This window comes from Habropoda laboriosa, unplaced genomic scaffold, assembly GCF_001263275.1.
Source record: "Habropoda laboriosa isolate 0110345459 unplaced genomic scaffold, ASM126327v1 scaffold65, whole genome shotgun sequence".
Classification (NCBI taxonomy): Eukaryota; Metazoa; Arthropoda; class Insecta; order Hymenoptera; family Apidae; genus Habropoda; species Habropoda laboriosa.
In genome coordinates this window covers 2,268,188-2,283,333 of record NW_017100254.1, presented here as the reverse complement: position 1 = coordinate 2,283,333, position 15,146 = coordinate 2,268,188, and the positions used below count along the sequence as shown (strand labels likewise).

The 15,146-nt window shown below is 33.0% G+C and overlaps 4 protein-coding genes across 4 annotated transcripts; 2 read left to right on the top strand and 2 right to left on the bottom strand.

The window, feature by feature from the left end:
- Window positions 1-1,096: 1,096 nt before the first annotated feature.
- LOC108572228 lies at window positions 1,097-3,066 on the top strand. The gene is made up of 2 exons (XM_017934426.1): window positions 1,097-1,127; window positions 1,838-3,066. Exons 1-2 carry the CDS (start codon window positions 1,097-1,099, stop codon window positions 3,064-3,066), a joined length of 1,260 nt encoding a protein of 419 aa, XP_017789915.1.
- A 190-nt stretch (window positions 3,067-3,256) lies between these two features.
- LOC108572227 lies at window positions 3,257-7,978 on the bottom strand. The gene is given in 18 exon segments (XM_017934425.1): window positions 3,257-3,374; window positions 3,582-3,612; window positions 3,953-4,020; window positions 4,092-4,240; window positions 4,242-4,410; window positions 4,512-4,765; window positions 4,830-4,914; window positions 5,004-5,131; window positions 5,198-5,509; window positions 5,579-5,827; window positions 5,894-6,067; window positions 6,151-6,481; window positions 6,565-6,791; window positions 6,870-7,103; window positions 7,268-7,335; window positions 7,422-7,551; window positions 7,636-7,809; window positions 7,922-7,978. Coding segments are annotated over 18 exon segments (2,958 nt in total).
- Window positions 7,979-8,659: 681 nt separating this feature from the next.
- LOC108572384 (alpha-ketoglutarate-dependent dioxygenase alkB homolog 6) lies at window positions 8,660-9,655 on the top strand. The gene is made up of 5 exons (XM_017934618.1): window positions 8,660-8,704; window positions 8,781-8,957; window positions 9,036-9,143; window positions 9,228-9,326; window positions 9,398-9,655. Exons 1-5 carry the CDS (start codon window positions 8,660-8,662, stop codon window positions 9,653-9,655), a joined length of 687 nt encoding a protein of 228 aa, XP_017790107.1.
- Window positions 9,656-9,843: 188 nt separating this feature from the next.
- LOC108572226 (THO complex subunit 7 homolog) lies at window positions 9,844-10,646 on the bottom strand. Its single transcript, XM_017934424.1, has 3 exons — window positions 10,637-10,646; window positions 10,113-10,537; window positions 9,844-10,026 (listed from the first exon to the last, which is right to left on the bottom strand). Exons 1-3 carry the CDS (start codon window positions 10,644-10,646, stop codon window positions 9,844-9,846), a joined length of 618 nt encoding a protein of 205 aa, XP_017789913.1.
- Window positions 10,647-15,146: the final 4,500 nt, after the last annotated feature.

Sequence of the window (15,146 nt, the reverse complement as noted above, 5' to 3'; positions counted from 1 at the left end):
TCCCCGATGGGAGATATTCTTGGGTATTTTCTATGAGCGTGCTTTGAAATGAAACCACGTCACGTCTTAAATGGGTTCCGTAAATATCGCGTGTAAATCCCGTGAATAACGTTGTAACAATAATCTTGTGCAAAGGTTATTCAACTTTACTCATATTCCTTTAAATGCTCCTTCGCGTGTCATGTATTAAACGCTGTTTCATTCATCAAAGCATTTATGTATATTAAATTATACTTCTTATATGAGACGAATCAAAAAGGTTAGAAAATTTAATTACAATAATTATTTTCTTCTCCTTAAGTGTTCATCGTAAAAAGTGTCTATTTAAACTTGTGTCGTTTTTAACGAGGAAAAAAGCAACAGCGAAATAAACGGGGCCAATTTTACTCGGTAATTGAAAGAATAACGAGCAACGTGCATATTACCAATTACTGGAAATTATTGTATTCGCAATACGGAGGAAGACGTAACGCGGCTTCCTTTCTCGTCAGAGGAAAGTTATCCACCCACCGTAACAAATATCTGTTAACCTTGGCAATGGTAATGCATAGAAATCGGGGCAACATTTTTACGAAAGCTCGCGATTTACTGACTGCACCGCAGCCTCTTGATCTGTGTTAATCGCAGTCCAAGACGCGATGAGTATTACGTTTACTTTTACATTACACATATGCATCATTTTACCCCACAGGGAATATACTTAAAATATTTATTCTTAAAGAAACATGTACTATACAGTTTATTCAAAATAAAGAATCTTATATTATATTCTATTTTATCTTGTTCTATTTTTTTCTATATCCATGTTCCAAAGGTAGTAGGACTGATCCCAACGGGACACCCTGTATACGGGTGTAATAAACAAGGTCGTTGTTACGTTTCGAACAGCCGAACCGGAGTTCTGTGAAAGGGACACTTTTTCTATATGCATTAAAAAGTCTAATTACGCTAGGTAGGTCATGCTCTTCATAGTTCACTGAATAGTCAGCTGCACGAGGACTGACCCATTGCTTTCCCCGTAAAAGTGAAGAGTTAAATCAGGTTGACTCTTTCTCCCTGCTCTGTATGGTCGGGTACCAACCAATGTCCTATCAGTATGTGCACATCAAGATCGCTTTTACCTTTTTGTGAGCGAGGAGGGATTCCTAGGAGTATAAAACGGTAAGGAGCCGATTCGCGTGTCAGTATATGTGTGTTGTTTCTGATTTACCTGAGATACTCGGTGGTTTGTTTAGATAGACAAGACCTTTTGGGATCTTCCTTTTGTCATGGCGAAAATCATTTCGCTCGTGAGTACCGAATAGGTTGTAAAAAGCAATTCTTGTGCAATACGTGGAATTCAAATTTGTAATTAAATTCTTTGTAAGATTGTTTTTTGTTTTTATTAACCTATTTGTTTTTTTTTTTTTATCAGTTTAGAGTATTATTAGTTTTTTTTTTTAAATATACCAATGTTTCACGTTTTAAGTAGGAAGATTATTCACAGCTGTAAGGTGATCATTAATTTACGATAAAAATGTTCCACTTTTAGAGTTCAGTGATCCTCAGCTGCATCCTGCTAGCTCGCGCAGAATCGCCGGTTAACAGTACGTATCTCGCTGGTGCTTCCTTGCTAAAAAAAGCGTTGCAATTCATTCTGCTCCTTTCAAGATTAAAGCAGTGTTCATTAACATATCTTTTCATGTCTTGATACATAGTAACAAATTGGACAAATTCTTAATAAAAAAATAATTCTTCAGTTATACTATACGTTACACAAATGTTTCTCCAGTTTTATAACAATTATCAATATGAATAAAATTTTCTTAATTTATTTCTTTTTATGAATTTCTTACAGGCTACTCCATCAGCGGGGATAACAATGGCTTCGAGTACAACAGCAACGTGATCAGCGGGGGGACCTACATGCCCGGGAAAGAAGGTCACAGAGAAAACACGGACTTCTACGCCGTAGGAAGTAGTGGACACGCTGTGTCTAACGGCAGGAGCCAAGGAAATCTCGAAGAAAGTTTAAGGAGTAGCTCTTACAGCGGATTTTCTCCCAGTAGCCACAATACTGGCTTCTCCAGTTACTCCACTGCTAGTCGTGATAATCTGGCCACTAGTCCCTACTACAATGCTGCTCAATCCAGCTATGATAGCTACACAAGCAGCAGTAACAATGGAGATTCTAGTTTCGAGGCTTATACTCAGGGTAGTGATCAGGCAGGGTCTGATTTCAGTCAGTTCTCCACCAGCAAGGCTAAAAGTCCCACTTACACGAGATATTCTGATAATCTGCCTGGAGCCTCCAGCACAGGAAGCTATCCTGAGTTAACTACAGATACTTCTTCATTCAGAGGAGATTATTCAGGTGACTCTTTTAGGAGTCAAACAACACATACTGCAGGATTCGTGGATGGTGGTGATCAATCCTACAACAGAGAGCCCTCAAACTTATTCAATAGTCCTAGTAATGATTACTCATACGGAAAATATAAGGATGGTGCCTTTGGAGTGGCAGGAAGCACTAAGTTCATGAATGATGTGTACTCCCTTCATCCTGAGACACGTTATGTGAGGGGAAGTCATGGAAACATGGGGCATAATTATGGTTCTTCTATGCTCCTATCTAATTCTGCTAGTAGTCCCTTCAGCAGTGTACGAGCCAGCCCTAGTCCGTATGGTTCTGGGAAATTCAGTAAATACAACAAATACATGGGCGAGTATGGTCCCACTGCAAGTTTGAACTATCTCTCCAAGGAGCAAGATGTTGATTACTTGCTTAGTCAATATGGTAAAGGTAGCGGAAAGCTGGCTTCAATTAAAGACAGCAGGCCAAGTAATTATGGTGGACAACCTTATGTTGGTGGACCCTCGTATCTCAGCAAGCTCGTCGGTGGTTACAAAAGCAAACCAAGCTATATCAGCTCATATCCTAGCAGTTCTCCAGTAGGTTACTCGTCGATGTCCAATTTACACAGTAGTTTCAGTGGTAACAGTTATACCGACGGTCCCTTATTGAGAAGATACCGAAGCAGTAGCTATGTACCTGGACATGGTAGCACATATTCTGGTTATTTCTAATATTATTTTTAACGAGACGTGAGATGTGATGACGGCATGTTATGTTACGTTTTGTACATATTTATTGTATGAAATATTTAATGTTAATTAAATATATTGTTATCTGTATGTCGTTTAAAATAAAATTATTAAGAAAGTGATACAGGTATACATTTGTTCCTGTTGTTTTATGCCTGAGATTTCATTTTATTCACGGCGGAGTCCGTAGAAGCTTTGGCTTGGCTAAGAATGCTTCTTCCGTGTCGAGTTCCGTCTCCTCTGACCATGGAATACTATCGTTTGCAATTTTATCGTTGCCCTCGATATTTCTATAAAGAAAATTCAACTTTCGAACGATAATCTCTATATTTCAATTGAGAAGCTTAATAATGGCGAACAAAACGTGCAATTTATTCGAAAGTTCAAGTGATGTATAAAAACGTGTAAAATCTTGATAGAAAAATATATGTATAATGGTGAGTAACTAGGTAAGAGACTACACGGTGCGTTTGTGACACATCGAAATCTTGACTCACAGTGACGCTATACTGCTGATTTTCTCCGTTACTGAAAAAATACAAATTTTAAAGTAATTATAAGATTTATAACTTTAAATTTATTCCAATGAAAAAGAAAAAGAAAAATGGCAATTTCACGTAATTATATGGTCAATAAATATGGTTCATCCTAGACTTCATTACTTTCATTTGCTTGCTCCAATTTTCCCATCATGACCAAATATATATGTTTGAGAGAAAGTTATAAAGCTTTCACTGTACAGTGCTTACAATATATTTTACTTGTCAAACGCGGTAAGCGGTTTAGAAATTTGTAAACAACTAATTACTCATCGCGTGCCCCTTTTTTAATAAAGTGAAAACAATGAAACTGTATAATGGATTCCAACCTGTTGATTCAGCTGCACTACCAATTCCTAGAAGCACCGAAGATGCTACGATCGTTTTACTGCTTTCTCTGTAATAAAAAAAAAATTTACTTTAAACATCTGGTTGTGTCAGTTTTGTATGAACAAAGTAACAACGAACTTGGCAATTTGATTTTCATAGAGGTACGTGGCGCTTTCGTTGTAAGCTTTTTTGATGGAAATCTTATCTATCAAATTCCATTTATCGTTCATGATTTGCTTTTTAGAAATTTGCCGATCCTTGAAAAGTATCACACGAATTTTAATTTAGAAATATATACACGACACATGATTTTTCATTAAATACCTTAATTGAAGAAGATTTTAATTCAGTTGCATGCAATTGCAGTTTTGAATATGGTACCACTTTTTTAACAAAATCTTCAATTACCATATCGCTACTTTTATTTCTGATATCATGCTTTTTGTTTATCGATTTTCTTGAAATATACGAGAAAAGTACCATAATTTTCGTAATATCAAAGATACGTGTAAATTTGTGAATTAACAAATATTTATAATTAAATTGCTGTAACAATACCTTGATAAATTTTCTTCACCAATCAATTCATGCTGAGAATATAAATTTTTAACTTGATTATTTTGCACAGCATTTATCGTGTCCGGTTTTAATTCTGCAAACGAAGCTACGTCTGAGATTATTTCTTTCTTTTGGACTATCTTTGACGAGATCGTATAACACGACTCTAACAATGACTCCCCACACAATTCTGCGTAATTATTTTTTACTGGATCATTTTCATCCAGTTGATTTTCCAATACATCAAATTGCTCCTGTAACGAAAAAGAATTAATTCTTCGTGAAAGAGTAAACAATATTAATACAATCTTCACCTACATTATCATTATCTATCATTTGTTCGTCTTCCATTTTAATGGTAATTTCACCTCTGTGTATCCTCATAATATGATTCAAGTGTTTCCTATAATTATTTCGATAAATAATTTTATCGAAATATTTTTATTTCAAATAACATAGCTTACACATAGTGTATTAACAAAAATATTTTACCTTATTTCACCAGTTTTATATTTACTATACTGTTCTAATACGGCTGAAAATTTCATCTTTTTCGCTTCTTCATTGATCACGTGATTCGTCAAAAAATTGTTCAAAGTTCCATTAATATACGGCAATGCCTGGCATAAATGTACATCATAACTAATTTTAATTACGAAAAGTAAAAAAGAAACAATTCATCATACCATTGCATGATCCATTAAGAGCAAATCGATTAGAGTTGAAATAAGCAAAGACGCCATTGCTGATGCTCTCTTTTGAGCTACTTGATGGAGCGACAAATTCATCAAAAGGGCCGTAGCGTATTCCAATCGATAGGAATCCATAATACGATACTGATTATGTAAATGACGAATCAACCATTCCACTAATCCATTTTCTATCATATATATTCTCTGCTGCTTGCGTAGCGATAACTTCTGCAGCATTGCAATTATCATATTGCAGGTCAAGGTGTCTATATTAATATCACAGGTACTATTCAGGCACTTGAATACCTGGAATATTTGTCTTATTATTTTATATTCCTTTTTTCATCACTAAATACAAAATTTTGCCGTATATACCATGTCAACAACGGTAGAATCAAATGATAGATAATCCCTTCCACATCTGAATGATGCCAAAGTGTTCAATAATCTCATAATTGATTGTTGCAAAGGATGTGGTATAACAACGTTTTGTGGAGTTAATAAATATGGCAAGATAGATTTGCCTTTGTAATTAACGATTTGACTATGAAGACCCAGTAAATCTTTGCTTATGTACTCGCGCACCGTTTCATCTCGTTCTCCGGGTTGACTAAATGTTATTTTCTACAATATATATTATTCGTTTATGACAATTTTATAAACCATCAGATATTGATCATTTTCTCTTACCCTTCGTAATGCTTGTAAAAGGAACAATTTTGTTTTCATGCTTCCATTAATTAAATGCAACTTAATCTTCTTGAAATCCAATAATTTTGGTGGGACGAATGTACTGTATGACTCAGAATATTCAATGATGTTTATGTCAGAACGAGATTTATCTAATAGTAATTCCGACGAAAACTGTGCGTGTGCAATAAACAAAATTATGTCATTTAAACGTTTCTGAATTAAATAATAAAATAATAAAAATATAAGAAACATACATGTGAAGTATCTTTTACGTTTTGATTAAATAAATCTGGAAAGATTTTTATGCAAGATTCCAGTATATCTTGGAAATCGATCACTTGACCTTTTATTGAATTTTCCAAAGCTGTTGTTAATACTTTTGCAATATTCATCAACTTATGATAGTCAGTATGCAGTTTATGAAATCTAATTTTCACTTTTTCATAATTAGAGTGAACACTGCACAAATGAGATTTAGCTACAGCCAATTCTTGGGTACATTGTAGTAATTTTTTATTCTTTTTGGTAAAATGTGATGAATACATATCTTCTTCAGAAGAATTCATTGATACAGTTTGTATACTTCTATAAAAAAAGAACAACAAAAATTATTGTCTGTAAAATGCTGAAAAATATTGTGTCAGAAAAATATTGAAGATACTTCTTACTTTGATTTTTGACTATACTTTATATTACCATATGAATTGTACTGTTCATCAGTTTCACCATCTTCAAGAAACATTGGGATGTTTCTATCATTTGGTATGATTGGTATATTATTGCTGTTGATCGTTTTATTCGCAACTATATCACTTTTCGGTTTTTCTGATACGGGCGTGTAATTTGAAGGAAATTTATTTGAATTTTCATCAGTGTATTTTATATCGCTAAAAATCTGAAAATTGCATAAAGCTTTATAAAATATTTTTTAACATAAAGATCCTCCATTGCTCTTGTTGAACTGATCACTTACTTGAGGTTTATATGTTTCAAGAAGAACCTGTAAGTTTTCAGTCATTTCATCTGTCCAACTTTGTTCAAATATTTTAGAAAGAAATGGTTCTGTATATGGATCCTCAATAAAGGGTAATGCAAAATAAACTCGTAATTCTGGTTCATTTTCTAATTCTTTACCTGTCGTATTTAGAAAGTTGCGTAACTGTTCCATACTATCATTCATATTCTTCTCTATTTCAGTCATAAAATTCTGTATATTATTAATGTTAAATCAGTCACTACAAATGCATTACTGTTTTGTCCAACTATTTATGTTAATAATGTTAAAAAAAAAGAATGTTAATGAATGAAAACAGAATAAATATGACATGAACTAAAAAAAAAAACAATTATATTAAAACTGATTGAAATTACCTCTTCGAATTCAGGATCATGTGGACTCAGTGTTGCCATAGAATCACCTATGTTTGATTCTGCTTTACCTAAATAATTCCATACATAGTAATTAATATAAATTCAATACATACAGTTTATATTTATTCTATACTTATTTACTACTATATTATACCTTTTTCTTTATACCAATGTAATAGTAACACACGTTTAGGTAGCATTACAAAATACACATACAAATGTAACATCAAAATTTTACAAGCTTTTGTTTGCATAGCATTTTCAGGTATTAACAAATTCCACAACTAGAAATGAAAAATTCTTAGAAACTATATACTTCTTTCTCAAAAATGTATCTTTATTATATTTAAAAGATATGTTTGGCATACTTTGAAGAATGCCTTCCAGTCTCCATTTCTGTAACTTAACATTATTTGTTCATAATAATATTCATAAATCTCATCTTTGGTTTTCAAGTCTGTTTTAAAATCTTTAAAACCTTTTATTTTAGCTTCAATCATCAATGCATCAGCAGTATTTTCAAAATTATGATGTATAAGAAACTATAAAATTTTTTACATTTATACACATAAAATAATAAGTATTTTATTAAACGTTGAAGTAATGTATAAAAAATATGATTTCTTTTAGAATACAATAATTTTAAGGATATACCTGATGAACAAATTTTAATTCCCTGTTATCCATCTGATCTATTGTCTGGTTATCCATTTTGTCCCTTTTTTTATTAAAATAATCACGCGATATTACATAAATTTAACAATGAAAATTAAGGGCGTTCTAGATCGCTATGTATATATTTATTAGGGACTTGCGTTTTACATACAGTTGCGTGAAGGATATTCCCTTCCATAAAATTGATTTTACGTAAACGCATCGCTAAGGGATTTGTACTGTTTGCGTTTACATATTTAGTAAAACAATATTTTTTAACATTATACGAAATATAAAAAAATCGTATTTCGATGTAAAAACGGTAACTCTTAATTTATTTTCATTAATGTTAATTAAAAAAAATTCCGTTTAACAAACATCAAATGCATATGGTTATCGTACCAAAAAGGGTGAGTTTTCTTAGATCAAACATGTATGAAGTTTCGGAAATTTAAGAACAAAAGCTTCTCGTTTAATTACGCAAATATACATGTATAATATCGATAATGTTTGAAAAGCATGGAAATTAAGAGGAATTCAATAAAATTAAAATTTCGTTAAAATAGAAGTTTATTTTATTTAAAAATCCTGTACATAATTTTATTTGCAGATGTGTATGTTATAATAGAACATGTACAAAACTAGCGCTTAAAAATAATACCCACTAAGTAAATAATAAACTAGTATCTAATTATTCTGTAATTAGTTTTTTATTTACTTTATAGCACTTATTGCGAAATGGAAGAGGGTAAACGTGTTTTTCATGAAAATATAATTTCAGAGGTTTGTTTTAACGTTTTTTCTTAAGGTTATGTTTTATTTTTCTTTAAAAAACAATAATATCGTTCATTTACCACAGGTTCCTGATTTAGCTATTTATATACCAAATTTTATTACACAAAAGGAAGAGGATGAGATAGTGAAACATGTTAATAAAGCTCCTCTGCCAAAGTGGACACAATTAAGTCATCGCAGATTGCAAAACTGGGGTGGTATTCCACATCCAAAAGGCATGATAGCAGAAGAAATACCAGGTGTAAGTATTTTGTAGTAATATGTACAATTACATTTTAAAAAATATTAATTGTATAAAAGTGTAATAATAAGTTTTCAGTGGCTACAAAAATATATTAACCAAGTATCATCCTATAATGTATTTGAAAAAGAGAAGTTACCTAATCATGTTTTAATTAATGAATATCTACCTGGTCAAGGAATAATGGTATAATCATAAATTATGCATTTCATGTTATTACAATATAAAATATGAAGCAATACATACAAAGTAAAATGTAATATTTATCAGGCACATTCAGATGGCCCACTTTTTCACCCTATTGTAACAACCATTAGTTGTGGCTCACATACACTCCTAGATTTTTATAAACGAGTCAACAGTACAGAGGTTGTAATAATTATATCCATAGTGCAGCTGCATATATTCAAATATAAATTACTTGTAAAATTTTGTTTTAGCAACATCAACCTGATTTAAAGTTTAGTTTCCTCTTAGAGCGCAGAAGTCTGTTTATTCTCCAAGGCGATTTATATCATAATTATTTGCATTCAATAGCAGAGACTGATACAGATGTTGTTACAAAGTCTGTGATAAAAAATTTAAATATATGTGGAGAAAGGTTTTCAGAAGGACAAACGTTAAAACGGGGAATTAGATTGTCTTTAACCATAAGGCATGTTCCAAAAACTAGCAAATTAAAATTAAAAATTGGATAGTATATTTTTATGTGTATAATTCTTACATATAATTTGTCATTAAGTTTTTCAAATTTTAATACAAAACCTCGGTAAACAATATTTTTTTTTTTCGTTACAATACATGTACAACATAATAGTAAAGAAAATTACTTTGGTGTATTAAGGCATTTATAAAATTAATAAACATTTTATAAAATACTATTATTTCAAGATGCTTCAGTCTTAGAAGGTGTTGATGTATCTGTATCCTCATAATTTTCCAAACTCACATCCATTATTTCCTCATCACCCTCATCTAACATTCCTTGTAAAGAATGTATGGAAGATATTAAAACATGAAACTGTTTGCGTCTCATTTCCAATTTAAGTTCTAGCAGTTCAGACTTTTCCTATATTTCAACATATTCACACATTAATTTCTACAATGTCACAACAAAAAACAAAATTTTATAAGATATGGTATAAATTTTTTTACCTTCAATTTGCCTAATTCTTCACGTAAGGTGGCAAGCTTCAAATTGGTTTCTACTCTATCTGGTTGTTCGCTTATAACTTTTGCCAGTACATCATACTCAATTCTATTTTTCCTAACACGTTTTGCATCTTGTAGTTCAGCTTTTGTTTTTTCTATGTCTCTCTTAGCCTCTTCTATTTGAATTTCAATTTCTTGTGATAATTGTTCATAACTTTTTAATTCTTCTTGACTCATATTTGAGACTAATCTGGATTTTCGTTGGGCAAATTCACACTGGGCAAGTTGTGATAACATTCTTTCATGCAAAGTATTATCTACATCTGGACTATTTGCCCATTTTATGAATGATTTTAAAAGCATATTAATTCTACGATCATCTCCAGTTCCATCCCCATCTATGAGTAATCTTCGACGTATCACCTCTTCTGTAAATTAAGTAAATTTTAATTTTTAATTTTGCCAGAAATGTAGAAGGGATCAAACACTGTATCAGGTTATATTTAGTAGTAGAATAAGTGACTTACCGTCAACCATTTCTTTGACAAAAAGAAAAATACAAATATGGCAAAAGATATATTAATTTTTATTATGCAGTCTATTTATTTATCACTATTACAAGTAAAAAAAAGTACTAATAAAGACAGTGCTTCTTTCAATAGGTGTCATCGTATACCATTTGACACAAATAGTAGGATCTGCAACGCCATCTATGAAGCTAACTTATTTTTAATTTAAAAACTAATTTAAAAATGTAAAAAATTAATGAAATAGTCTGTTATTTAAATGAAGTATTTTTAACAACTAACATGAAAAAATAATTTTTACCAAATACTTATCAAAATTATTGCATTATATTTTAGTAAAGTAGAATATGTCTTTCTGATATATCAAAATTTTCTTTGAAACAATTATCATAATACCATGTTTTTAGCTATAACCAAATTGAATATTCGTTTATTTTCATTCATGTCATATCATATTTTATACATTCTTTTTTATGAAAAGAAATAATTTGTCATACATTTTGTAAAGATGCAAAAAAGAAATAAACGTTTAAAAAATGTCGTAAACCCATTTCTTCTTCGATTTCATATGCTTTTTTAATTGTGCGAAATTTAAGTTTTATTAAAGATATTAGAAAAAGAGAGGTGATAATACCGTTAAAAAAAATGTTATTAAGTTCCACAAGTCAGCGAATGTAACGCGTTCCCATTGGAATATTAAAATGATCCGCCATTACTTTAATAAACCTGTCTTCTTTGTTCCCTTCATCCAGGCACCTTTTCCTACACTCCTCGAAGACTTTCGACACAGCAGTCGCAGATGTCACTGTACCCCTAATGAGCGCGCTATTTTTCACCAGTATTTTTATCCCGTTTATTGGCTGCCCGTTTCACAAACTGTCAGCTGGATATTAATCATCCCACTGTTACGACTCCGCCTTTATTTCTTCTAAGGATAAAGAATGAAAGGGCTGTAGAAGAAGGGGATGGAAGGAAGGAAAACTTGTGTTCCTTCATTAGTAGTATAAGAGCGGCTCTAATACGACGGATTTTATTCCATTGAAACGGCTACTTGTTAGTTCTCAACACATTTTTCATATTTTTCAATTATTTATAAATCTTCATAGTAATAGACATAAAACGTAACACGTTTATTGTAATTTTATAATTTATTATAATAATATAATAGGCATTATTTAATTTTTTACAGGAGTTGATGTTAACGATGTAGCGATGTGTCTACATAAGAATCTGTTATCCTATGGGATCTATTTAACTAAAACTGATGTACCGACGACGTTAACATTCATCTTAACTGTAACACAGCGCACTCTATTTTGGAAACTGATATTTTTAATCGTAACCGATATTTTAAACAGTAACCTTACTTTTGCAATAAGACTCATTTTCATACATTAATAAAGCGAAATATAAGAAAATGATATATAAGTTGGTGGTGCTTTAATTCAAGTTCCTTTTCAAAAACTATAATTTCATTAATTAAAGTAAACATTCTCTTAGCAAAATAAACAATAATTTTATTTCTTTTTTGTGTTCATTTAAAATGTATGTATTTAAGTACTGTAAACTTCTACCACCTCATGCAAACATTAACGACACATAAATGGGTAACCCTTTAATAAATCATTTATCTCGTACACATATGAATTTGTAGTATTGTTTTTAGTCAAATTTATCTTTTTTCATTTTCCATTAAGAATGATTAACGATTGTTGACAAGATACATTCGTAGATATATGCACGAGTTCTTTCTGTCAGAAAAAATTGTAACCGTGAATTTTATGTTGGGTATAATAAATAGAAGGAATAAACTTTTAAATGAGACGTAACAGAAATCCCGTCTTAATTCTGATAGTAAAGAGGTGATTCATATTATTATTATTGCAACATTGACGTTCACAATACAGCCGTATAACGCGCGGCTCAATGAGTGGCCATAACATTTTCTTCCACGGCGATATAAAACCGAGGGAACGGAGGGCCTAATATATCACGATTTATTCCGCGATAGATCCTCCAAGAGATACTCGCAATGAAACGGCGCGTCGAGTTACATTGTACGTTCCTTTCACTCCCGTCGATCCCATAAAAGTCCCAATAATAATTTCTGATGTTTTCCGATGCAACATGTTTGATTTAGTGTCGGACATTTTGTGATCGCATATCTGCCTCGTAAATCTCTCCGCGGTGGCGCCACTGCATAAAAATATCAAACGTCGATGTGTCCGCGTTCAACCCCAATCCCACGTAAAATATTGCCCGTGATTCCGGTGCGACGGAAATAGCCTTTCATTCCGGCTGCCTGATAATTCCAGAATTTCGCGATTTATACTCCGAAAGGTTATAAAAGATACGCCCGATTGCAGTGTTATTATTAATTGCTGCGCGGGCACGATAAAGTGAAACGTTTAGTTTTAAAAAAATGCCCTCAAACGAATATCGGAGGACCGCGCGAAATATACGGTAAGATTATTCGGTCAGATTAATCGGTATTCAAATTGAAAACGCTCGGAGGAGGAAACGGAAAATAAAACTTCCGTGGCCATCAACGTCTCTATCGCGTATACTAATTACGCGTGGCCAGCGATTTGCCCGCTGTCGGTTCCCGTGATTGATCGAATCAAACTTTTCGATGATAAACCATCGTGGAGCATTTCTGTTGTTAGAGGTACGTTTCAGTTTTACCATTTCTCGGAAAATTAATCTTTTTATTTATTCTCGTGAAATCGAAGGTTCATTGTTAACCTGTAATGCGGTGCATGAATATTCAAGTACACGAAACGGTATTTTGAAAATCATATAATATGCAAAGTGGTAGATATGCATATTTTGAGATGAAGTCTCATTTTCATTAAACCTAGGACACTTTTTATTTTCAACGAACGACCTTTTTTTTCCAAATATGAACAAAAATACTATAGGTAATTGAGTTACAGCGTTGCGTCATTTCGAATCAGTATTCCATTTACGTACGTATCAATGGAAACGCGACTGCAATTCTACACGTGAATAAACGTATACGAGTAATTATCAGCAATGTTCGTTTCGCATTCTATTCGACTCACAATACTAGGAGAATATGTAAGTAGGTACTCGTAATGGATAGTGGCAAATTCCGAAATGATAGAAACGCTCGCGATCGAAACGCCGCTTAAACCAGTCGATCTTTGAGCAAATAGTATTGTGATGTTCCTTCGCGACGGGACACTGATTGGAAAGGAGCACGCTGCTCATCGATCCAAGCATTCACTGGTGACCATTAAATAAAGCTCGCGTCGCCTGTCCGCCAATAGGATGCATTTATCTCGGTGACGTCACCGTGATGCACGAGTGGTTGAAATGATAAGTAATGATGTTAATAAATAGTGGAGTCTGCATCGGCACAAATAGGGAATTGCAGAATGGTGCCCCCCTCAGCTCATCGGATCAGGGGTCGCGCGTGAAAACGGCCGCGCGTGTACTAATCGTGTCGGAAAGGGTGCTGTGAGTTATGAGTGCTCTATGATATCAATGCATCAATTTGACTAAACGAAGGATTAATTTAATAACAAGTCAGCAGATGAGTAGTCGGATGATAAATAGAGAAGGGGGATGGCAAACGATGTTAGACGCGGGGGCGGCAGGAAATGAAAAGGAGATGCAAAACGATGATCTTATCTTGTGTTCTTTCCTTTTTATTCGATCATCCCGAGTTATCTCGTGAATTTGTATCGTTCACTTCGAAGGGACGACTATCGCTACGTTCGATGCACTATTGTCAACTACATATTACGAGTATAAGAATACTTGTTCAACTTGCACAACGATCAGAATCTTTGGAATCGCAAAGCTTTTGAAAAGTGATTTGACAAAAGTTTCTTCTTGATGTGGTTGTTTGAATGGAGGAATAAGTGGAAGTCTAATGACGCTGTATTGTAGTTATACAGTCATTAAGGTTATTCGGAGGGTGTTACGTGTCGAGGTAATTTGGAAAACATTTGATGGTTATTCGAGGTTATGCAAAAACTTTTCCAGATTATCTGTCGCGCAACACACTGACGTTGCGCTGGTTTTTGTAGATTTGTGAAAAAACAAGCAAACTCAAAAAAGTAGTATATTTTTGCTAGTACTATTATACAGCAGTGTTCATGGATATAGATTCAACGTGTGCCAGGGATTACTGAAAGACCGTGTTCTAATATTGTATTCATACAATAAGTTACCGTTTCAACGGAGAGAATGAGAGAGAAAGAGAGAATAGCAAGAGGTGGAGTGGAAATAACGCCGAAATTCTTCAATTTGCGAAACTAATTCAGTGAGTTAAGGGCGGTTAGGGTGTCCGAGGATAAGAGGGGAAATCCCCCAGTTATACCCGGTAACAAAGTCAGCCGTTGCTTCAATATTGTCGTAATCGCTGTTATTATTGTACTGTCAATCATAGACTACACTAGGACCGGAGAAATATCGTACTTTCGAATTATTCGACCGATTTGCGAAAACGACATAGCCCAAGAGAGGGCAGCATATGGCT

Excerpts from the sequence above, each read along its gene's own strand:
- LOC108572228 (XM_017934426.1), top strand. The coding sequence starts at position 1,097 with ATGTGCACATCAAGATCGCTTTTACCTTTTT. Across the intron at positions 1,128-1,837 it reads AAGATCGCTTTTACCTTTTT|GCTACTCCATCAGCGGGGAT; the intron begins GTGAGCGAGGAG and ends AATTTCTTACAG.
- LOC108572384 (XM_017934618.1), top strand. The coding sequence starts at position 8,660 with ATGGAAGAGGGTAAACGTGTTTTTCATGAAAATATAATTTCAGAG. Across the intron at positions 8,958-9,035 it reads TAGCAGAAGAAATACCAGGT|TGGCTACAAAAATATATTAA; the intron begins GTAAGTATTTTG and ends ATAAGTTTTCAG. Across the intron at positions 9,327-9,397 it reads AACGAGTCAACAGTACAGAG|CAACATCAACCTGATTTAAA; the intron begins GTTGTAATAATT and ends ATTTTGTTTTAG.
- LOC108572226 (XM_017934424.1), bottom strand. Across the intron at positions 10,027-10,112 it reads AAGAATTAGGCAAATTGAAG|GAAAAGTCTGAACTGCTAGA; the intron begins GTAAAAAAATTT and ends GTTGAAATATAG.